This window comes from Ictidomys tridecemlineatus, chromosome 9 (assembly GCF_052094955.1).
Source record: "Ictidomys tridecemlineatus isolate mIctTri1 chromosome 9, mIctTri1.hap1, whole genome shotgun sequence".
Classification (NCBI taxonomy): domain Eukaryota; kingdom Metazoa; phylum Chordata; class Mammalia; order Rodentia; family Sciuridae; genus Ictidomys; species Ictidomys tridecemlineatus.
This window is the reverse complement of record NC_135485.1, coordinates 142,419,202-142,445,202: the sequence shown is the minus strand read 5'-3', so window position 1 is coordinate 142,445,202 and position 26,001 is coordinate 142,419,202. Positions and strand designations below refer to the sequence as shown.

The 26,001-nt window shown below is 35.4% G+C and overlaps 1 protein-coding gene and 1 non-coding gene across 3 annotated transcripts in view; one reads left to right on the top strand and one right to left on the bottom strand.

Annotated features, from left to right (window-relative positions):
- Nucleotides 1-26,001, bottom strand: part of LOC106145196 (uncharacterized) — a 146,479-nt gene that overhangs the window by 55,841 nt on the left and 64,637 nt on the right. The window lies entirely within an intron of this gene.
- On the top strand, nucleotides 718-25,374 carry Slc25a31 (solute carrier family 25 member 31). The gene is made up of 6 exons (XM_005335507.4): nucleotides 718-1,227; nucleotides 8,045-8,172; nucleotides 18,768-18,885; nucleotides 19,456-19,610; nucleotides 21,265-21,390; nucleotides 24,452-25,374. Exons 1-6 carry the CDS (start codon nucleotides 999-1,001, stop codon nucleotides 24,647-24,649), a joined length of 954 nt encoding a protein of 317 aa, XP_005335564.1. The 5' UTR covers nucleotides 718-998; the 3' UTR covers nucleotides 24,650-25,374.

The following is a 26,001-nucleotide window of genomic DNA, read 5'->3' as shown; positions in this document are numbered from 1 at the left end:
CTTTCATGTTTAGATTTTTGCAGATTAAAAACCTATCATTTCTGGAATTTGCAGTGGACCTCATAAAGAATTTTTGTGATGTCAAGTTCAAGTGCAATGAGAAAACGAGATGTTACAAGCCTAGGAATTCTGATGAAAGCAAATGCTTCAGAAGGATGAGCCCGGCAGCAGCATGTAAAATGGAGAGATTGATTCAGATTAAAAACCTCAGTTAAGAGCTGAATAAGCCCCTACGGAAAGGAAGCAGCTTCGAATATATGGCACCAGGAGAGATTCGGGCTGGTTTATGTGATGTAATCAAAATGTTAAGATTTCTGGTCTGGCACACTGGCCTAAGTGGCCTTTTAGGGTGGCAACGTAAGAGGTCATAAGATTCTAGAAGTCCTACAAAGCAAAAGATTGTATGATGGAATCTCTTTAATAAAAGAAAACAAGCTGTAAACAGGATCAGGAATATACGCTACTAGGGATCTCCAGGGTATATTCGGTGACCGTTGGAAGAAAGTAGACTGCAGGACAGATGTACACAGCGGTCACGTTGGAATCTGATATCTGCTTCTAGATGAGTTCTCAAAGGGGGGTAGGAGGAACCCCTCCCTGTCTCGGAGACACTGCTGAGGCTCCACGAGGTCAGAATCAGGACCGCCGCTGAGACACGGCGCGTCTCTCTTCGCTTCCGCACTGAAGGTGCAGCGCAGGTTTCCAGGGGCCGAATGTGCGTGTGAATCCACGTCGAACCCCGCTGCCTCTTCGACCACGTGTGCAGTTCTCTGAATGAAGCCGGAGTCACGTGCTGCGGGCATGTGGGGAGTCACGTGGGCCGCAGGAGGCCGTTGGGCGCGCCTGCGCAGCTCCCCGGCGCGGCCTGAGCCTGCCCTCCCGGCATCCTGCGCGCGGCTTTCCCGCCAGGATAAAGCCGAAGCGGTTGTCTGCTCGCCTGGGTCTTTTCTCAGGGCCTGGTTTTCGGCCGGGGCTGGGGTCTAGTCTGCCGCTCCACCATGACGCGCGAGCCTGCCAAGAAAAAGGAAAAGCGGCTGTTCGACGCCGTGTCTTTCGGGAAGGACCTGCTGGCCGGCGGCGTGGCGGCCGCCGTGTCCAAGACAGCCGTGGCGCCCATCGAGCGGGTGAAGCTGCTGCTGCAGGTGCAGGCGTCGTCCAAGCAGATCAGCCCCGAGGCGCGGTACAAGGGCATGGTGGACTGCCTGGTGCGGATCCCCAGCGAGCAGGGTGCGTAGGGCGGCCCGCTTCGGGCGAGCCGAGGAGGGTGGCGGGGCCCCTGCGCGCCTTGGCCTGGGCCTGGCGGAAGTCGGCTTCCCCACCGGCCGGCCGGCCCTGCTGCAGGGGCGAGGCCCACACACCGGTGCCCGGGTCCTCCCAGCACGGGCCACGCCATCGCGCACTCGGGTTGTGCGGTCACTAGTGCTTGAGATGCTCAAGTAGTCATTGAAATAGTGAGTTGACGACGAGTATGGAAAGTGCCAGCGTCGGCCACCGATTCTGCGATACCCATCGGTAAAAAGCGGTTCTGCTTTTGGGTGAACTTCTGAGGTTGATGGCTGATGCTGAGGCCCTCGCCTCTGCACAAAAGGAAAGAGGGCAGAAAGCTCAGTAGTCAAGGTAAAAAGTATTTTAATGTACAGTACTGTTAAAAATCAAACTAATGAGGAAAAAACACATAGCAAAATATAAAATTTTTAAATAAAGAGTTAGGGCTAGTGGAATCAGTATTGCTAATTTTTCTTTCTTTCTTTCTTTTTCTTTTTTTTTTTTTTTTTGCATCAGGCTTCTATTTAAATTTTTATAGAGAGCTGGAGATGTAACTCAGCGAGAGAGGCTGAGGCCAGAGGATGGCAAGGTCAAAGCCAGCCAGAGGGACTTCAAAGTACAAAATAAAAAGTGCTGGCGATATAGCTCAGTGCCAGCGCAACCCTGGGTTCCATCCATAGTGCTTCAAAAACGAAAGTGCTTTGTGAAGAATGATTCCTAAGTTAGTTGAGGGGATAGTAAATTTATCAAAAATTTTACACTATCATATTTGGAAAAAATCTATGCAAACTTTAAAAAGAAAATACACCTATTTATTGTGTAAACAAGAAATGAAGTGGCTTCAGCTCCAGAGCAGTCCTTTCATCTAAGTCTTGGGTAGGATCTTCTTCCATGGAAAAGTAGTCTGCAGGCAGGAAGTGTTAGCACCTGTAGTCCAAGCTATTGGGGAGACAGGAGGCTCTCTTGAATCAAGGACTTGGTCACCAGCCTGGGGACATAGATCTCTGGCCTTTAAAAAAACAATCTTTCTCTCTGGGGATGTGTTTGCAACTTTTCCTTTCCTCTTCAGTAGAATATATAGGTTCAGGGTAGAGTCTGCAGGGTTCATCTGAAATGTGCATTTATAATGCCCGTCAAGTGCCCATCTGGGAGCCAAGCTAAGATTTTTCATAGTGACCGGTTTGCTTCTCCACATTCCTATGTATTTTATCAAAGCAACTTTCCCATTTCCTGCAAAGTTTTTACAGGAAAACCTGGAACCCATTCCTCCTCCCTTTGTTTATTCTAAAATCCTCTAGAGAAGTATAGGCCTCTTTAATGTTAGTTCATCCATTCTAATAGTCAACATGAGTATTCTGGTCAGATTGTGCTGACCCTGACCAGTGCTAATTTATTTTGTGTTTAAAATTTTTTGAATGTTTCCTCCAAAACACATTCAGTATGACTTCTGTAACTTGAATTAATTCTAAATACTGTTCTGGTTCCTGGTTTTTTTTTTCTTTTTTTTTTTCACCTTCCACAATGAAATAACATAAGCAGTGTTTTCTGTTCTTCTGTACAAGTTGTTAGCATTATTTCATGATAGACTTTGCAGATTATGTTGATTCACAACAGGGATGATACTGCCATCTAGAGGCACTTTTGGAAATTTATGTGGTTTTCTTTTGATTTTAAGTACAAAGAGTTCTGTCATACTCATTTGCAGTAATGTGAAATACAGGGATCAGTAATGCTACACATCTTGCTGCTATGCACAGGCCAGTCCTATACAATGAAGACTTATACTGCAGTCTGAATTAATTTTATACTACATGAATGTAGTAGCAAAGCCTGTTTATGATTATTTAAGCCTAGCACCTAATTTATGTATAAACACAAACTTGCCTCTACTTATACAAACTGTCCAAGTCAGAGCTTTATGCACTAATTCTAGTAATACTGTTACCATCTAATGAAGCAGAGGGAAGATTAAACTATTTGGTTCAAAATTTTACTGAGTTGTTTATCATTATGAAACCTCATATCAGCAACTCTACTTTTAGTATTTGGTTACCTTTATATCATCAATATTTGTAGCTATTGTATTCATGGTATTCATTGTATGTGGATAAGTCCTTTTCTCAAACTCAATGTGTGTCTTAATTACAGAAGATTTGCTGTAAGTAGAGGCAAGAATATGTCTGTTATGTCTATGGCATGATTATGGCCCACCAATTTGCTTATTAAAATATATTGTAAATTTCTTTAATCTCTGTATGGAAGTGAGGGCATTATATTGACTTTTTAAAAGTTGATGAGGTGGTATTTGTCTTTGTCTTTGAATTTTGTTTCTGGATAGTGAAGGAAATATTGTGAAATAGTTATCGTATGTATAAGACTTGAGCCTGGTGGGGTTGAGAATGCATTGTGCTGCATCATTCTAGAATCCTAGAGTCGATGAGACTCTGAGATTATATTTTCTGAAATTTGCCTTCTCATGTTTGAAAAGCAAAACTCAAATATCTCAAATGTTCACAAGTTTCTCTTGTTTTACATATATTCTCGGATTTTATTTATTTATTTATTTTTTAAGCAACATAAATGAACCAACAAGATGATCTCAGAAGACACAACTAGGTGTTCTAGCTCTATCTTCTTACTTTTTATCTCTTTCCATCCCAAGGATATATTTCTTCATTATTCCTCTGGATATAGTTCTAAACATCTCTTTGTGTATCTTGGATACTTTTTATAGGGTTTATAAAATTTTATAGGATTTGTCTTGAGTGATGCTATTCTTCGAAGATTTATTATTTCATTGGTTTTGTCTCCTTCCAACTTTGTGTATTTTTATTTAATACTCGAAATTTTTTACACAAATAATACATGTTTAATAAAAAATAGAAAATATTTAAAAAGCAAAAAAACAAAATCACTGTTAAAAATCACTTCATTTAACTTGGCACAATGGTGCATGCCTATAATCCTAGTGACTGGGGAGGCTGAAGCAGGAGATTGCAAGTTGGAGCCCTATTTCAAAATAAAAAGGACTAAAGATCCCAGTTTCAAGGAGTCCATGAATTCTGTGAATATATGTTAAAATAATTAATGTAGGTGAGATTGTGTTTTTACAGTCATATTAAGAATTACCTGAATAGTTTTTAACATTTTGTTGTTGTTAAACTTCTGGGGATTTGTTTCTAGATTTTCATTGAAACTTGATATTTGTTTTCCTACACATGGATTTTTTTCACACAAATGCAGTTTTCCTAAAATAAACATATTCTTCAGCCAACTCTAGTAAAACTCCTTTGATTATAAATCTGGTGCTCCTTCATGTTCTTAGGTTAGTTTCCAGATGTCTTGTGTCATTAAAATCTTTCATGTATACTCAATTCATTACCCAAAGTTAAAAACCTTGTACTATTATTATATATAATACTCATTTTGTGAAATGTTTAATTTTGTAATCATAATTATATAATTTTAACACATAATATGAAACCCATTTCTCATACTAGCAGCTGAATTAGCCATTTCCAAAGTGACCTTTAATATCTGAACCATGTGTAAAATGTGAATACCAATACCATTCTCATACGACACTTTTTCCAAACTCATGTTAAGTGGTTTTTGTTAAAATTAAGTTATTTCTATTTAAATTTCTCTCAATTAGATTGGTGAGATTTCTGCAAAAAAGTGATTTCTGATTCCTTTAAAATTGTCTTTACCCTCTGCCAATAACATGCTTTTATGCTACTATAACCTATGTTTCAGAAGATTCAGTCTTAAATTTTTTTAATATCTTTATTTTGTTTGTTTATTTTTATATGATGCTGAGAATCTAACCCCGTGCCTTACATGTGCGAGGCAAGTGCTCTGCCACTCACTTACTCATCATAGTTCACTAAGTTCTTTCTCTCCAGAGGTCAGACCTCTGAGAAAATACAAATGCTTAACTGTGTTCCTGAAAGTTTTTATTAACCACTAAGAACTTAGTATCAGTGTAAATATTGTAAAAATACCTCCAAAAATTAGATCACTACCTTCCCCAGTAATTCATTCTAGCTCTAACTAGCAATAAATATTCCTGTATAATTTGCTTGTACTTCTTGAGTTTTAAAAATTTTGCTTCCATTAAAGAAAAACAGTTGAGCTTTCTTAGCACAGAAAATATTTCATGATTAAAGAACTTAAGAAGTGAATTATTTTGCAGACTGCTTAGGTTTGAATTCCAGCTAATAACTTTATGACCAAGTTATACTAGGCTAGCTACTTAAAACTATCATTTGCCTTAGAAGTTACTTTTTTTTTTTAGAAGTAGGTAGACACAGTATCTTTATTTATTTATTTTTATGTGGTGCTGAGGATCCAACACAGTGCTTTATATGTGTGAGACAAGCATTCTACCACTGAGCTACAGCCCCAGCCCCTAGGAGTTATTTTTTTTTTTTAAAGAGAGAGTGAGAGAGGGGAGAGAGAGAGAGAGAATTTTTTTAATATTTATTTTTTAGTTCTCGGTGGACACAACATCTTTGTTGGTATGTGGTGCTGAGGATCGAACCCGGGCTGCACGCATGCCAGGCGAGCACGCTACCGCTTGAGCCACATCCCCAGCCCCCTAGGAGTTATTTTTATCTCATTATTTCATCTAGAAAATGGGAAGGCTACTAGTACCTACTTCATGGGTAGTTAGGAGGGTTAAATGAGTTGAAAGAAGTTTCTAGCCAGGCACCTTGGGAGGTTAATGGAGCAGGATCACAACTTTGAGGCCAGCCTTAGCAATTTAGCAAGATCCTATCTCAAAATAAAAAGGGCTGGGGAATGTAGCTCAGTGATAAAGTGCCCTGAGTTCAATCTCTAGTACCAAAAAAAAAAAAAACCAAAAAACAAGTTATTTCTATCAAATTATCATTATTTTTCTCTGTGTTAATGTTGCCTCAAAAATAATTTTCCCAGCTTTTTTGTAGAAAAATTGAAAAAAATTGAATGCATATACTGTGTACAGGGTGATGTTTTGATAACATGTTTACATTGTGAATTACACAGTCAAGTTAATTAACACACCCATCACCTCACATATGTAAAATTTTGTGTGTGGTAAGAACATTTAAGATCTACTCTCTTAGCAAACTTTAAGTGTACATACAGTATTAACTATAACCACTATGCTGTATATTAAATATCTAGCACTTATCTGCAACTTTGTATCCTTTAAACAACTTCTGTTTTCCTACTCCCTGTCCTGCATACATACTGGCCCAGCTTTTGATAATTACCCTCTACTCTTTGCTTCTGTTAGTCTGATTTTTTTAGATTCCGTTTATTAGTGAGATCATATGGTATTTGTCTTTCTGTGCCTGGCTCATTTCACTTAATGATGTATTAAGTTTCATGCATGTTGTTGCAAATGACAAGATTTTCTTTGAGGCTGAATAACATGTTTCTTTTTGTGTACCATGTTTTCCTTATCCATTCATCTGTTGATGGGCACTTAGGATGATGCTACTGTCATGGTGTTTGTGAGCAGTGCTGTGGTAAACATGGGAGTGTAGAGATCTCTTTTGCATACTGGTTGCTGTTCCTTTGGGGAGATACATATACACATACATACTGAGTAACGGGTTTGCTTGATCATATTAATTCTAGTTTTAGCTTTGTTGAGGAACCTCCATACTGATTTCCAGAAGGGCTATACTAATTTATATTTACCAACATTACAAGAGTTCTCCTTTCCCCAATACTTCACCAACACTTGTTATCTTTTGTCTTTTTGATAATAGCCATTCTCACCCACATGAGATGATATTTTCACTGCATTTCCCTAGTGATTACTGGTGTGTAACATTTTTCATATACCCATAGCCATTTGTATATCTTCTTTTGAGAAATGCCTGTTCTAGTTCTTGACCAATTTTTTTAATAGACTGATTTTGTGTATTCTCCAAGCTGGGACTAAAAGTGTCCCTATTTAGATTGCTTGTACAGTCATACCTTTTGATAGTTGGCTATCTAATGGTAAACTACCAGTGGTACTGAAGAGGTAATGTACCATATTCTAGGGCAGCTTTGACTTATAAGGACTACTCTGAATTTTAGAAGTTACACAGTGACTGAATTATGAGGATTGGTTAGTCCAACAATTGAGGTTAAAAGGTTGTTAACCTCAGGGGCTGGGGTTACAGCTCAGTGGTAGAGCGCTTGCCTTGCATGTGCAAGGCCCTGGGTTCAATCCTTAGCACCTCATAAAAATAAATAAATTTTTAAAAAAATGTTGTTGACCTCAAAAGTTTCTTCTGGTTTGTCTATCAGCCCTCTAGAGATTGTCTTGAATGGAAGTGGATCCCTTTTCTAGCTAAATTCCATCCCCCATTCACTGTGATTTCAGAACATAAAGACAAGAGTGTTTTAGTTTCTTTTATCCCCTTCTCATTCTCATAATATATGTACAAACCAACAAGTGGATGTATTTGTAATAACCTATAACTCCATAGAGTTTGCATGTCAAGGCTTGTGGATGAGACCAGTCTCTGACAAATACTAGTGAGCTCTTTTTGTACTAAAAATCCCCATATTCAAGTAGTAATGCTTTCCATAAGAGTTTTAGTTGTTTAAGGCTTTTTATTTGAAATTAACAAAATTGGCTGCATAGTTAACATTGCCTTTTTTCTTCAGTGAAGAAACATATATTTTAGAAACCTGTATTCTTTTTCATGAGGAAGTTCAAATAATTAAACATGTTAAAACTTTAGTAATTATGCAATATTAGATTTTTATATTTGTACATTTCCTTTTAAAGGTTTCTTCAGTTTTTGGCGTGGCAATTTGGCAAATGTCATCCGGTATTTTCCAACACAAGCCCTAAACTTTGCTTTTAAGGACAAATACAAACAACTCTTCATGTCTGGAGTTAATAAAGAAAAACAGGTAATTAAATTTCAGTGTCTCTGAAATTTTCTTTAAAGGGGTTAGATTATGTATGATGTTTGATTTGGGAAGCAGGGCGTTCTACTGGTCAAAGCAAAGCAGGACATATTAATAAATTACAGTATGTATTAAATTATAGAACTATATGAAGAAAGGAATTGGGTTAACTTTTGCAGATTTCTTAACTTTTGACACAACTTTAAAAAGGGACCCTATCTTAAGGCAGTGTTTTCTGAATAAATATTATATATAATTTGCATCTTACTATCACTGCTTTTCTTAAACCCGGAAAGCAATTAACAAATATCAGTGACTGATTCATTCCCTAAATAAGTAAATTATTTCTTCTTTATGACTAAAGATCTATTTAGCTAAGATTAAAGAGTATAGAGAAGACCAAATCAAACAAAATAAAAATGATAAACTTTTTTCTTTTTTAGTGAAGATGCTTTTTGGTTTTCAGGGTAATTACTCCCTTGGTTATAAAATCTCAGTATTAAGATTTTCTTCTCATATTAACTACATGTCATTTGACCTGATTTCTGTTTGTTTTGTTGTGTTTAATACACTGTACCGTTTTTTATTACTCCTAAGGTCTTCCCCTCGCTTTTATGAAATATTCGCTTTTCTCTCTCTCCCACTCCTCATTCCTTACCCCACCCGAACCAACCAACTCTTATCAGGTATTTTATAAGGCAACAGTTCATGGAACATTTAGTACTACCTCCTTTTATTTCCTTTTATACTCCTTATTCCCTTTATTCTGAAGTTTTATTTAATTAAAAATGTATATTGGAAGCCCTGCACTGCTTTCATGTTTGAGGAATACAGAGGTAACTAAAACATTTCTTTTGACTTAGAATTATATTTGGATTTGGCTCCTGCACTCTATTCATTTAGCTGTGTGGGTTTTTGAAAGTCAGTTTACTTCTCAGATATCTATGTTTCTCGTCTGACAATTGGACATCATAATATCTACCTCATAGCTTTCTTAACTATTTTTTAGTTGTAAATGGACACCATCAGCTGGCAGTCTGAAGGGCAGGGAAACAGCCCAATGAACATCACCGCAGAGGAGCCAATCAGCTAGATGTTGCTGGGGCCACTGTGAGCCAATCAGCCGGCAACTGGACACAATATCTTTTTTTATTTATTTATTTTTATGTGGTACTGAGGATTGAACCCAGTACCTCACACATACAAGGCAAGCTTTCTACCACTGAGCTACAACCCTAGCCCCTACCTCATAGTTTTAATGTGAGGTTTAGATATGATTATTTGTCAAGCGCTTGGCATAGTGCTTTGCTTTATGGTGGACATTCAGTGAAGTGTTCTTTTTTAGCTGGCAACTCTGATAATTAGAACTTTCTTTGACTCAGAATCTTCCCTTTTCCCTTGTCACATTCCCTAAGACTACCCTCATGTTTAGTGATTCACTAGAAGGAAAAAAGCAGTTTTACTCATGATTTATAAAAGGATTTAAATTAGTCATAACATAATTAAAAAATAGCACACAGAGAATCCAGTAACAATTTCAGTTGTGTTCTCCTAAAAGAGTCACATAGACAGTATTTACGTCTGCTAACAATGTGTGACAACATATGTGATGTGTTTGCAACCAAGGGAGTTCTCATCAAGCATTGGTGTCCAGGTGTTTTAGTTACTTTCTCAGTGCTGTGACTAAAAGACCTGACAAGAACAATTTTAATGAGAAAAGGTTTTATTTTGGGGCCCATGGTTTCAGAGGTCTTTATCTATAGATAGCTAACTCCATTATTTGGGGCCCAAGGTGAAGCAGAGAGAGCTCCTCTCACCAGAGACAAAATGTGAACCAAAAAGGCACACCCTTCGAAATGACCCACTTCCTCCAGCCATACCCTGTCTGCCTCCAGTTACCACCCAGTTAATCCCTATCAGGTGATTAATGTACTGATTAGGTTAAAATCCTCATAACCCAATCACGTCTCCTCTAAAGTTTCTTGCATTGTCTCACACATGCACTTTTAGGAGACAACTTACATCTAAACCATAACAGGATTTTTATTCAGGGTCCATTTCTATAAGTATGGGATGTAACTGGCTTAGCTGCTCAGTGTCCAACCTCTTCCAGAACCCAAACTGTTATAATTTATCACAAAGCTCCAGAAGACAAAAACAAGTATTTACAATAAATCACAACATTAACATAATCTATCCCAGCTGACTAGCTGACCTTAACCCATTGTAGACTTTGAAATAGCCCTATAAATTAGTTCCAGCCCTTTTCAGTAGCAGAGCAGGCCTGCTCACCTATAAACCTTCCAGGAGACACCTGTCTGTCACCCCAGAGACAGGCCTAAAGATCTTGGTCTTTGTTATAGATGCTGAGACAACTATATATGACCCGATCCCATCAACCCTCAGCTGTGGGCTGCAGCAGTATAGCCTATCTAAGGACCAACCCAGGGATACAAAAGGAGCTGTCCCAGAGATAGGAAGAAGCCATCCTGTAAGAACACTGGGTGGTAAATCCATAATCCATAAACTATGAAACAGACCCTCATGGACTAAGGTGTTGGAGATAGTCTGGTCCATTCAGGGATTATATAAGATTCATACCTGCCAGAGCTCCTGATAAGAGGCTGGACACTTGTAGTACTCACTGTGGACCCAAAGAGTAGCCACGTGGCTTGAATCCAGTCCTTTTGAACCACTATTCTGGAAGCGGTACTGTGAGCTCAAGAGACCTAACAGAAGACTTTAACTTTCTGAAACCAGTCCATAAAGACTGAGGAAGGATATGTTCTTTCAAATACATGGGTCATCAATGGAAGGCTATACAAAAAAAAAACAAAACAAAGAATTAAGCAAACATGACACTAACAAATGAAATTAATGAAGCTCGGGTAACTGAAAACAGTTAATATATTAACTAACCCCAAAGTATATTAATTGCCTGTAAAAGACTTCAAAATAATCATCTTAAAGGAGCTCAGTGAGATGCAAGAAAATCCAGCAACTAAATGGAAGTAGGAAAGCAGTACATGACATAATGGGAACTTTAACGAAACCATGCAAAAGAACCAAGCAGAAATTCTAGAGCTGAAGAATATAGTAACAGAACTGAAAACTCAGAACTGAGAGAGTTTCAACAGTAGACTTGATCATACCAAAGAAATAATTAGAAAACTCAAAGACAGGTCATTTGAAATTAGTCAACTAGAGAAAAAGAAAAAAAGGATTTGAAAATAATAGTAGCATAAGGACTTAAGTGACAACATCAAACATATATACATGAATTATGGGAATATAAGGAGAAAAGGAAGAAGAAAGCTTATTCAAAGAAGACTGTCTTGAACTAAATCTTGGGATATGCCCATTCAAGTTGAGGAAGGTCAGAGGACTCCAAGCAAGATAAATCTAAAAACTAATGCTCAAAGACACATTATAATCAAACTACCAAAAGAATCAAACCAGTAAGAAATGAAGGTCATGTACAATGTAAACCACTGAATAGACTTTTCAACAGAAACTTTGTAGGCCAAGAAGGAGTGGGATGACATCTTCAAAGAATACTATACCTAGAAAAGATGTTATTTTGAATGACAGATAAAAGATATTCCAAAACAAACAAAACCAGAATTCATCATAATGTGAATGACCAGCTTTATAAAAAATGTTAAAGGGAATTGTGAGTTGAAATGAAGAGGCACTGAATATCAACAAGAAACCATATGAAAGTATAAAACTAACTGAAAACAGTTAATACGTAGTCAAATTCTAATACTTTCAATGTGATGTGTATATAACCTTTAACCAGTATAAAAGTTAAAAGACTAATGTACTAAAGACCATAGTTATTCATCACTTGATGTGAATACATTCTGAGAAATGTGTCATGAGACAGTGTTATCACTGAGCACATGTAGACATCATAGCATGTGCTATACAAACCTAAATAGTATAGCTGCTAAACACCTAGGAATTGTGGTTCTGTGTTGGTGTGTGTGTGTGTGTGTGTATACAGATGTATGTACACATATACACATTTATAAGTATACATTTGGAAATATAGAAGTATATACACACGTATATGAATAGTATACCTATTGCTCCTAGGATCATGATGAAACAAAACACAAGAGAGGGTTGGGAGTGTAGCTCAGTGGTAGAGTATATACCTTATATACGTTAGGCCCTGGGTTTAATCCCTTGTGTACACATACATACACATGAAAGGAAGAGATTAATTTAACAGAAAATTATGTGGTCAGGAGACATTTTAAACAAGATGTATAAGGTTGCTACATACTGTTCCACAGTAAACTTTTTGTAAATGGGAGTACACTAAAATAAAAGTACAATTAAGAGAGCAGGAAGGAAGAGCAAGAGAAGAAGATCACCATTAAACAGGGACGAGAGGGGGAAGGGAAAGGGAGAGAGAAGGGAAACTGCATGGTAAAGGAAGGAGACCCTCATTGTTATACAAAATTACATATAAGAGGAAGTGAGGAGAAAGGGGAAAAAAAACGAGAGAAATGAATTACAGTAGATGGGGTAGAGACAGAAGATGGGAGGGGTGGGGAGGGAAGGGGAGGGGGGATAGTAGAGGATAGGAAGGGCAGCAGAATACAACATACACTAGTATGGCAGTATGTAAAAAAGTGGATATGTAACTGATGTGATGCTGCAATCTGTATACAGGGTAAAAATGGGAGTTCATAATCTGCTTGAATCAAATGTATGAAATATGGTATGTCAAGAGCTTTGTAATGTTTTGAACAACTAATAATAAAAAAAATTAAAAAATTTAAAAAATGAGAAAGCCACCATAAATAAATAATAAAAGTATAGTATATTAAATATCTAAATCAGCAACCTAGTCATTTTTTATCATTAGCAAGTATGTGCTGCACAGAGTTGTATGTTTTATATATACTTTTATATGCCTAGCAGTGCTGTTTACATAGCATCATCACAAATGTGTGATGAATGCACCATGACTAAAAAGTGCACAGTAATCAATAAAGAAGAAAGATCTCAATTTATTAATATATAACGAACTAGACCAAAAAACCCAAAAATAATAGAAGGAAAAAAAAGGAACAGTAGAAATAAGTGAAGTAGAGACTAAAAATACAAAAGAGCAATGAAATGAAGAGCTGATTCTTTGAAATGTTAAACAGTATTGACAAATCCTCAACTGGTCTAAGAAAAAGAAACTCAGATCAAAGATGAAAATGAAGACATTACAGCTGACACCATAGAAATACAAAGGATCATTAGAAATTACTATGAACAACTAAATGGTAACTATTTGATAACCTAGGATAAGTGGATATATGCACCTTATTATGATTGACTCAAGAAATAGAAAACACGAGCAGACCAATAATAAGATGGAATCAGCAGTAAAGTCTCCCACAAAATAAAGTCCCAGAACCAGACACCTTTACTGCTATGTTCTACCAATATTTGAAAAACTATTATGGTTTGGATCTGGAATTTCCCCAAAAGTGGAAGGTTTGGTTCCCAATGCAGAAATGATCAGGGTTGGGGATTGGATTACTAGGGCTCTGACCTCACCAATGATTCAATCCGTTGCAGAATTTATAGATAGACTATTGGGAGATAGTGAAAACTGTAGGAAATAGAACCTACTTGAAGGGAGTGAGTCCTTGGGAACTCTATTATTGTTCCCAGTTCTCTCCATTTTGCTTCTCAGCCACCACCTCACTGTAGGCCCAAAGTGAATGGAGTCAACCAACTATGGACTTAAATCACCCAAATCTTTCTTCCTTTAAATTGTTTCTTCAGATATTTTTGTCAAGCAATGAAAACTAATAACTAATTATTAAATTACTCCCCCAAACTGAAGATAAATGAATTCTTCCAAGCACATTCTATGAGACCAGGATTACTTTGATAACCAAAATAAAGAGATAACAAAAAAAGAAAACGACAGGCGGATACCCTTGATAAACATATATGCAAAAATATTCAACAAAATATTAGCAAGCCAAACCCGGCAACACTTTTTTTCACCATGATCAATTGAGTTCATCCTAGGGATGCAAGGGTGGTTCAATGTACACAAATTAATAAATGTGATATAGTATATCTACAGAATGAAGGACAAAAATTGCATCATCTCAGTAATCTACTTTGAACAATGGGAAGATCCTCTGTATAGAAAATTAATAAGGAAACATTGAAGTTCAACTTCACTTTAGATCAAATGGACCCAACAGAAATGTATGGAACATTCCATTCTTGCAGCAGCAGAAGACACAAGTGCACATGGAACAGCTACAGGATATATCATGTTAGGACACAAAGCAAGTATTAACATAAGGATATGAAATTGTATCAGAGCTGGGCACTGTGGCACACACCTGGAATCCCAGTGGCTCGGGAGGCTGAGGGGGGACGATCACAAGTTCAAAGCCAGCTTCAGCAGGGTGAGGTGCTAAGCAACTCAGACCCTCTCTCTAAATAAGATACAAAAAATGGGCTGGGGATATGGCTCAGTGGTTGAGTGCCCCCGAGTTCAATCCCCAGTACCCACCCCCCCAAAAGAAATTGTATCAGTTTTTTTCCATAATAGTATGAAACTAGAAGTAAATAAAAGAAGGAATTTACAGTATAGTAATAGCTAAGTTAGTAACTTATAGTTAACTGGAATGCACTTATACTGCCTTCTGGGTTTATCTTATTTTTAAGCTTAATGTGATGGAATAGGTTTTATTTCTTACACAGACACTTCCAAGTATCACCATTCTGCATGAGTAGGTTCTTTTTTCCTCTCCCTTTCTTTTCTCCTTTCTGTCTTTCTATTTTTTGCTTCCTTCTTCCTGATCTCAGTAAGTTGGCTCTAAGGTTAATACATATTGGGTCTACCTGTGTCATTTTTTCATAGCTCCCACTTTCACTATTGAATGTGTTCTGATTTGAATGACACATTATGTGATTATCCAATAAAAGAGTCAGTGATCCATCTTTTTCTCTTATCTAGGAAGGATAGAAAAGAATTAAATAGAACTTAAGATCTATTTCATAAGCCTTTTTGCTATATGTCATATTTGGCTTGACTTATTGGCTTTAAGAGGCAGAGAGTAGCTTATCAGTTTTAAGGGAAAAGGGATTTATTATAATGATACTGCGAGACTTGAGTTTGAAACAAAGGCAGCTCTAGGGACCAAACTGGACTCTCTTTATCTCCCAAGTTACCTAGTCTAACTTTCTCACTAATCACTTGCTTTTTGTGTGTATATTTGCTCTATCTTAATATTATTCCTTTTTTATTTACCTGTATTTTTTTATTCCTTTTAAGTTCAAGGTTAATATCATAGTGATGTTTTATGGACTTTCTGTAGAGCAGAGGTTCTGAACCTGGGATCCATGGATACTTCCAGAAACCAAAACACACTAAAAGTATGTTTATACATGTATGATTTTTCTTAGGAGAACGTCTGTCTTTAGCTTTCAACAGTGCCAAAGAAGCCTGAGATACTAAGAAAATTAATAACTTTTTCATTTCTATTCTTATTGCTAACTTGCATAGAATCTCTAAAGTCATATTCCCAAGAAAGAAACTAGCCCAGCTCATTTTTTTCTACCAGGTTTCTGTGAATGCATGTGACCTCGGTGTCACATGCATTCTCCTAATATAATTATCTTTCCATGATTATGAAACATGGGTACTTAAAGACAGTAGAACTGATGAATATAACTTACTGTGAGCCATGGGAGTGTGGAAACAGTAAGTGGCATTATCATTATACTTCATTAAATATTTATTAAATGCATGTCTCCAAGCAAAGCCCCATGACTTGTCTGTGAAGTAAATTAAGAATCTTGATCTCCAGAAATGGAAACAACCCAAATGTCTATCAGATGATGGAGGAATGAATAAATTATATATCCATATAACAGTATTATTTGGCAGTAAAACAGAATGAAGTATTAAAACATGCTGCAACATGAATGAAAGCATTGGCAAACGAAAAAAGCCCCTCACAAAGCACTATATATAGTGTGATTCCATTCACACGAAATGTCCAGAATAGGCAAATCTATACAGACAGAATGTAGCCTAATGCTTACCTACGGCTCAGGAAGTAGGGAGGAGGTAGAGTGATATAACAGTTAGGAGGTTTCTTTTGGAGTGATGAAAATGTTTTAAAATTTTTATAATGGTTACACAACTCTGAATATATTAACAATTCGTTGAATTGTATACTTTAAATACATAAATTGTATGAAGTATAAATTATATCTCAGCAAAGGTATTAAATTTAATCCTGGCCTCAGGAAATAGTTTATTGGAGTATAATTGTACACTATTATAAATTGAAATATAAGTATACAAATAATTATAAATTGAAAATAATGACTTTAAACTATTTTAAAAATGAAAGTCTGGAACATGTTGACACATTTTATTTATTGGTTCTATAAGTCACCTTTGATTCTGATAGATGAAAAACTAAAGGGAAGAGGGTATGATTATATACAGTTTCAGAGGGGTTGGAGATGAGAGATTTCTTAAAAGATGTAGAACTTGAATTCAATTATGAAGCAATAATTATTTTTTGTTTAAAAAGAATGAGAGGGGGTGGGGTTGTAGCTTAGCAGTAGAGTGCTCGTCTAGCACATGAGAGGCCCTGGGTTCGATCCTCAGCACCACATAAAAACAAATAAAATAAAGATATTGTGTTCAGTTATAACTAAAAAATAAATATTAAAAACATTTTTAAGGGGTGGGGATGTGGCTCAAGTGGTAACGCGCTCGCCTGGCATATGTGAGGCGCTGGGTTCGATCCTCAGCACCCCATAAAAATAAAAAAATAAGGATGTTGTGTCCACCGAAAACTAAAATAAATAAATAAATATTTAAAAATAAAATAAAAATGTGTCCACCAAAAACTAAAACATAAATATTTAAAAATTCTCTCCTCTCTCTCTCTCTCTCTCTCTCTCTCTCTCTCTCTCTCTCTTTCTCTCTCTCTCTCTCTCTCCCTCTCCCTCCCTCCCTCCCTCCCTCCCTCCCTCCTCTCTCCTCTCTCCTGTCTCCTCTCTCTCCTCTCTCCTCTCTCTCCTCTCTCTCAAAAAAAATTTTTTTAAATGGGAAAGGGATGGGGTTCTGGCTCAGTGACATAGCCTTGCCTCGCACACGTCAGTCACTGGGTTAGATCCTCAACACCACATGAAAATAAACAAGGATATTGTGTGTCCATGTACAACTAAAAAATATTTTTAAAAAAAAGAAGAGAAAGGACATTCTAGGCTAAGAGAAAACTAAGCATTCCAAAGCTATCTGAGACTTTAAAATATTATTAGAAATAAGAGCAAGATAATAAAGCAAGAATTGAGCTGTAATCCCAGAGGCTCAGGAGCCTGAGGCAGGAAGAATTCTAATTCAAAGCTAGCTTCAGCAACTTAGCAAGGGCCTTTAGCAACTTAGCAAGGGCCTTTAGCAACTTAGCATCACCCTGTCTCAAAATTAAAAATAAAAAGGGCTGGGGTGTTGTTCAGTGGTTAAGCACCCCTGGATTCAGTCTCTAGCACCAAAAAAAAAAAACGGCAATGGAACTTGATTAGAATATTATTCACTTTAATGTATTTAGCGGTTTTTCCTTAGCAATCCAATTTAGATATATCTTATAGGCCCTCAATATTGAAAAGCTGCTTTCTGGATCTGAGGCAGGCTCATTCTAAATGTTTATCAAAATGAATTAGACTTTCTCAACAGCTTAAGTGAACCTGTAGACCAATAAGGTTCCCTTACATCCCATCAACTACATTATAATTGGTGCTTGCCAATTTTCATGTCATCATTTGAACATAATTAAATGTATTTTTGAGGTGTGCAAACTTAATTATAATTACAAAGTGAAATTGGGGCATTCTCAAATACCCCTCCCAAAACAAGGGCAAAAATAAAGTCTCCATATGTGTCTGATTACTAGATATACTTCATAAACCTTTATGCTGCATATCATGTTTGGCTTCACTTATTTGGTTTTAGGAAGCAGAGACTGACTCAGATTACCTCAGGAAAAAGAAAATAATTGCAATGATAACACTTCTATTTGAATTTGAACCAGAAAGACAGCTTTAGAGATGAAACTTTTCTTTTATCATCTAGTTTTCTAATTACTTGCTTTTCATGTATGTGTTTGCTATGTTTTATAAATGTTTAAAAATAGATTTACAAATTGCTTTTATGAAGTAAACAGCTATAACACATAACACCTCCAGAATATTACTCTTCATACCCATATGTATTCTTTCTGTTGTCCCTCCCTCCCTTTTGTGCAGCGGATGGAATCTAGAGACTTGGGTATGCTAGGCAAGAGCTCTTAACACAGCACAGGGCATAAGGCCTTAAGTTCAGTCCTCTGAACAGCAAAATTTAAAAGATAAAAATAAAAGGCTACATGGGTATAAAGAGAAATTTTTTGGACAGTGCAGTATATTTTATTATAGATGTTTATTTTATAAAAGCAGCTTACAAATCTATTCAACATTTATAAAATTAGGAGTTCACCAGTTGTTTTAAACAGATTCTGTAGTTTAATAAAAATTATTTAAAAATACTTAATGTGTTTCAGTTCTGGAGGTGGTTTATGGCAAACCTGGCTTCTGGTGGAGCTGCTGGGGCAACTTCCTTATGTGTAGTATATCCACTAGATTTTGCCCGAACCCGATTAGGTGTCGATATTGGAAAAGGTATGGGATTTTTAGAAATATTAATTCTTCTTTGTGTTTTGAATTATGTTATTTGTTATAGAATCATGCTGTATCAACAGTGTTATCAGATATAGGTCTTCCAAATGTTAGACATGGGACCTAAAGTGTACTACTTTTCCATTCCCCTTGAAAGAGAGAAGGGGAAGGTCTATTGTAACAGAAGAGTGAACACAAAGACTGTGTAATATAGTTCCACTTTTTCCCAAAGGTACCTTCCTACACCTTATTTTTATCTGAATTATAGTTCTTTTCTATGTTAGATATATAACTCACATCCTTGAGATTCCTTTTGCCTCTTGCTATTTTCTGGTATTTTTAATGAAATGTCTTACGTCAGGTTGCTTAGATTATATTATTCTAGAGACTAATAGTTAATTTCTTTTAAAAAAAAGTACTTGAAATCTTGATCATTCTTACGTGAATGGGTGGATTTTGATTTATGCTTTCTTGTTAGTTTCAGATCATTTCAATCTATAAAATGTTTAATTTACTTTAAGATGTTTATTTGATATATAATGTTGCTAATAGTTTTAAATGGCTTTATTTTAGGTCCTGAAGAGCGACAATTTAAGGGATTAGGTGATTGTATTATGAAAATAGCAAAATCAGATGGAATTGTTGGCTTGTACCAAGGGTTTGGTGTTTCAGTTCAGGGCATCATTGTGTACCGAGCCTCTTATTTTGGAGCTTATGACACAGTTAAGGTAATTTGGGGACTTTAACTTGGATGTATTAAGTAAATGGTTAATTTCTTTTTATTGTTCTAATTAGTAATGCATTTGGTGGATATATTACTTTTAACTATACAAAATAAATGATGAAATAAGAGGCATGGAATTCTATTTTATTGCTGCTATAACCTAATTATAACCATATTATGGGTCTGACTTTGCATACAAATCAGGTATCAAAACAGTAAGCTTGTCAGGTATAACTAAACAGAATAAATTTTTTAAATTAGGCTTTTATGTTGTTTGTAATATATATCATATTGCAAATGGAAAACATACTAATTAGGCTTACATCATAATAAAATCTTTAGCATATGGAAAGGTATTTAACAGTTTTTTAAATTTTATATTAACTATTTTTTGGTACTGAGGATTGAATTCAGGGGCACTCACCCACTGAGCCCTATTTTGTATTTTATTTAGAGACAGGGTCTCACTGATTTGCTTAGTGCCTCACCATTGCTGAGCCTGGCCTTGAACTTGCCATCCTCCTGCCTCAGCCTCCTGAGCTGCTGGGATTACAGGCATGTGCCACTGCACCCAGCTATATTAACTTTATTATCACTTTTTTACATGGAAATAATCAACTTACTTTCATGGGAAGTAGAGAAAGCATAATTAATTAATTAAATACTAGCTTGGTTATCTACTAGCTACTGTTAGATTCTTTGTTACATTCTCCAAGTTGCTTTGAACTTTTCTTTTACATTTCATTTTTAATAGTACCTCTATAATGTAGGAGAAAGAAAGGTTATAATAAATACTGTCAATTTTTTTTTAGCTATTAGTTCTAGGAACTCTTTTAAGTACTTTATAACCTATTGTTCTGGAATCTTATACATTCATGATTTTTTAAGGTACAATAGCCTAGGAATAGTTAAGTGATTTGCTTATTAAATGCAATAAAAAAATCCATGCCTTTTATAACTGCAGCAAAATGATTCTAAAAGGAAGCAGTGAAATTAGTATCACCATTATGTATTGAATAAAATTAAAGCTAAGGGAAATTTTATAATATATTCATATTTTATATCTGCCTTCCCTCATTAGTATAAATGTAGTTGGCTGTTATTTTATTGTGATCTGGACAGATTAATTTTTAGTGTACTTTTATGACAGATGTATCAATGGAAATTATAGAATCTTAAGAATGTTTATTTACTTGCAGGAAAATTGATGAATCTCCTTTTGCTTTTCTCTATTATCTCCTATTATTGTGAAATTTAGGAACATTCTTCAGTAGCTTAGAGCTTTAAAGCTACTTGCCAAATATATCATCTGCTGACAATAATAGCAGGCATTCTTTTTTTTTTTTACTACAGAAGGAAGAGCCATGAAAGAACTTTTTTTTGGTCTCTGGCTGCTATCATTTTCTAGTTTTAGATGCCTTTAATAACAAATCTCTTTTAATAGAAGATACACTTTTTTATCCAAATATACCTTTGAAGTGTAGTCATATATTACAGTATTCTTTTTTAATTGATCTGCCACTATTAAATCCAACTAGCTTTTATTGCATTTTAAATACAGTTGCACCTACTTTCAGTCTATTTATTAAAATTATCTTTTAAGAATTGAGGATATTTTTGAAATTTATATAGTTAAAAGGTACATTTTTCTTTTCTAGGGCTTGTTACCAAAACCAAAGGAAACCCCATTTCTTATCTCTTTTTTCATTGCTCAAGTTGTGACTACATGCTCTGGAATACTCTCTTATCCTTTTGACACAGTTAGAAGACGTATGATGATGCAGGTATTTTATATTATTTGTAAGCTTAATTGAATTTTCTAATCTGATATACAGGTATAATTTATCTCTCATATCCAAGTATAATTTATTTGGATTTCAGAGAAATTTCAGTTGAAAGGCATAGGTCATTTGTTTTACTTTGCTAAAGTGAATACATGATGTATTCCATCTTACATGCTTTCCTATCATAAAATAGCTACCAGAAAGCAAAACTTCTTCCTCATCTGCCATCAGAACAGAAATTCCTTTACTCCTCCTATAGCATATATTGCTTGGAGTGGGGAAGAAGAGGGAAGAGATTGGATAAATGTGTCTATCTTAACTGAAATATTAGATTAAGTAGAATAAGCTATTATAAGCCATTAAAAATAATCACTTGTTGTAGTATATTTTGATAAAAATTGTTTTAAACTCTAAGAATAAAAAATATGTTTATAATGATCTATGTTCTAAGTATAAATCCCTAACCCAAAGTTTTGATATATTTCATCTCCACGGTTGTTTCTTGTTATGTTGATTTCTTCCGCAAACATTTGAGTGCTTAATCTATTCTCAGCTCTGGTAACACAAATAAGAAAAGATAGAACTAGGACCCAAACTCATAGTCTAGTCTCAAATACATAAAATTAATGGTTTAAATAGAAATGTGAATAGTTTCCAGGAATGCATGAGAGGTGGTGCCATATGCTTATAGTAATTAGATGAGGTCTCTTGGAGAGCAAAATCTCAAGAGAAAAGGCTTTCTCCAGACTCCAAGAGAACATATGATGTTGATGATGATGAAGAAGAAGAAGAAGAAGAAGAAGAAATAGTAGTAGTAGTAGTAGTAGTAGTAGTAGTAGAAGTAGAAGTAGAAGTAGTAGTAGTAGAAGTAGCAGCAGCAGCAGCAGCAGCAGGAATTGAACCCTGAGGTACTTAACCACTAAGCCACGTCCACAGCCCTTTTTATTTATCTATTTTTTTGAGACAGGTTCTCATTAAGTTTCTTAGGGTTCCACTAAGTTGCTGAGGCTGGTTTTGAATTTGCGATCCTCCTGCTTCAACCTCCTGCTTCAACCTCCCAAGCCTCTGGGATTACACCATGCCAGGCTGCAAAAGTACCACAAACTGGGGAACTTAACAGAAATTTATTTTCTTATTGTTCTAAAGGCTAGAAGCCTGTGAGACCAAAGTGTTGGCAGGGTTGATTTCTTCTCAGGGCCTCTCTCCTTGGTTTATAGATGGCTATCTTCTTCCTGTATCTTCTCATGGCCCTTCCTGTACCTCATCTTAAAAGACACTCATATTGGATTAGGGGCCACTCTAGTGACTGATCTCCTTTAACATAAGTTACTGTTAAATACGCTATCTCCAAATAGAATCAATTCTATGGTTCTGGGCTTATTTCTTCAACATAAGATTTTGGTGGGGACACAATTCATCTCATAACAGTGATATTTTTGTTTTTTAATTTTATAGCCTACTACTTTGTTAGCCCTATTATAAATGCTCATTTGTATGTGTATGCTTTGAAGATTATTTATATAGGCATATAATTGGTAAATAACATTGCCTTTTTTTCTCTTCCTTATCAATTTTTATATCTTTTTTTCCCCTGCCCTTCTCTACTCATTGAATGATTTGATTTCATATTAAAGAAGTAACAACTAACAACTTTGATTCATTCCTACTTGAATATCTTCAGTGTTATATAACTTAATGTTAGGTGTTGGGGGTTGCCAGGGGATAGGGTTGTAGTCACCCATTATTGTGTTACGGCAGTTCCTTTCTGTTCTTGGGTTATAATGACTTTAATCATGGATGTGGTCATCATTTTTCTCTGTTGAGATAATCCTATTTTTCTCTTTAATATGTTAATAGTCTGTTTTCTAGAGCTAAACTAATAACCTTGTGTGTCTGGAATAAACTTGGGTGCACCATATTGTACTCTGTTTTGCATCCCTGGATGGGTTTGATTTGCTTGGCTTTGTTCACCATCTGTGTGTCAATGACATTGGCTTGCATTTTTCCTTTTTGTATGGTCATAGTAGACTTTCACAGCCTTCATACCAAAATTAGACTATGTTAATATGTAAAAGTCTTTCCATATTTTCTCTTCTCTAGAGCAGTTTCTGTTAAAATTGGAATTATTCATTGACTGTTTAAAACTCACATGTGACACCATCTGGATGTGTGGTTTTCCTTATGTGGATATTTTTAACAACTGAATTTCTTAACAATTATAGTATTCCAGTGTTTTTTCCTATGTCATCTGTAAATTATACTTTTCTAGGAATTTATTCATCTCTTCTGATTTAAAAATAATTGCCATGAAGTTTTTCAAATCTTATTCATTAATCTCTGGATCATCTACAAATTTATGTTAATCTTGCCATTTCTAATAAACTTGGGGCCTTTTCTATTTTTCTCCTCAACATTATTTCCAGAAATTCATCCAAAAAGTATTTCAAAAAAAATCATATTGATGTTCTCTGTTTACTGTTTATTTCCTATTATCTCTTGATTTTTTTTATGCATTCTGTTGTTTGTTTTCTATTTCCTTTATTATACATTCTGTATTGTTTGCTTTCTGTCTCCTTTATTGCTGGTTATTTGCTTATTTCAACTTTTCTAGGCTTATACATGTTTTTAAATATTTAGATTGCTCATTAATTTCTTTTTCTAATATTAATTAACCTATAAATTATCTCTCAAGCTGCATTTCATAAATAAAGTTAAAGAATTTTGTGGTTATTTAGTTTCAATATTTTCCAAGAAAATTTCTTCTGAGAATATCCCAACATATTTTTCTAGTCATATTTCTGCTATTAATTTCTCAATGCAGTACGGTAGAGGAAAAATCAGGATCTGTGTAATGCCATCCATCAGTGTTTGGTAAGTGTCATGTATGGTCAGTTTTCAGATGTCCCAGACAAGTATGAAATCTCCAACTACTACATGCTGTATTCAGTATATGCCCATTAACCCAATACAGTGTTAAGTTCTCTATACTTAGTGTTAATAGAAAACTCTTAGGATAAAAGATATCAAGATAATGGAAAACTGTTTGTCTTTCTTTATATAGAGTGGTGAGGCAGAACGACAATATAAAGGAACCATAGACTGCTTTGTGAAGATATACCAACATGAGGGAATGAATGCGTTTTTTCGTGGTGCTTTTTCCAACATCCTTCGTGGTACGGGGGGTGCTTTGGTGTTGGTGTTATATGATAAAATTAAAGAATTTATTAATATTGACATTGGAGGTAGTTCATCAGATTAAATTGAGAAACCCATCATTTAAAATTTGTTAAGCGCACAAATTACATAGCTGCCATGTGTGTACATTTTGTGATAGTATTATTACTGTCAGTGTTTCTTAAAGTGCTAATTCTGAAATAAAGCACAGGTGTTTTTCAAGGGTTTAAATATTAAAAATCAGATAAATGTGGGTTTCCTTCCCATTTAGATGCAAACTCGTTTTAATGAGACATTTTACTTTAACGAGTATGTTATTTCTGTTAATTTAAATTTTTTTCTTATATCTCTGATGAAAATTAAAGTATATGATGCTGAAATCTAAAAAATGAAAGTATCTTCTTTTAAATTGCTACTCATTTAATATATCTGACTTCTCATCTTTTAAAAATCATAGGATATGACAAATATTTCTTAAAAGTTTTTCAAGAGATGTCATCATTATATCTGTAGGTATAAATAAGCTTTCTTCTACAACATCTCTAATAAGCCAGCTCAGGAATTACTGTGTGTAGTACTTACAGTATGATATAGCTTTTGATAAGCACAGATCTATCATTAAAATTTGATAATGCTTTTAATGGCACTGTAAAACTAATTGGAAAATAAGAGATATAAATGACTTGTCTGCTAATTGTTAGCTTTAAAATCTTGGTAGTGTGGCTATATCTTGGGATTAAAAAAAATCCCTTTGAAAATTAGGTTTTGTATTCTGTATTGATAATAAAGGAAGTTTAAAACTGTTGTAAACGAACCTTCTTTACCCCTGACTCTAACTACATTAGTCAACAGAGGACAGCAAAATTTTTGTCTGTTTTCTCCATAGAAATATAAGCAGTATTTCCGAGGATTTGTATAAGATTCTTGTTTTTTTCAAAGATGTTGTAGAAGGTAGTGTATTTGATCAGGTGCTTAGGAGGCTGAGGCAGGAAGATGGCAAGTTCAAAGCCAGCATCGGCAACCTAGCAAGGCTGTAAGCAGCTTAGGTAGACCCTGTCTCAAACAACAAAACAAACACACACACACACACATTTGAAATACCTAGATTTTAATGTTTGAGTGGGTGAAAGGACATTAAGCTAGTGGGGATAAACTATAGAGAATTTTGATTTTTGTGAGGCTGTGGGTCAGCAGAATGGAATAGGTAAACATCCTGGTGCTCAGAGGCGAAATATATTTCAAGAGTCCAAAATATACTTTTTTAATCTATTGGTATTATCACTTGAGGGGAAAAAAATAACTCTTAAAAACTCAACATAATTTCTTGGAATAGTCAATATAACACAGAAGTTACAGAAACAAAATATTTGTTTTTCCCTTTCTTAACTATCAGATCAAAGATAAATAATCAAATATTAATAATCATTTTCCCTGTGA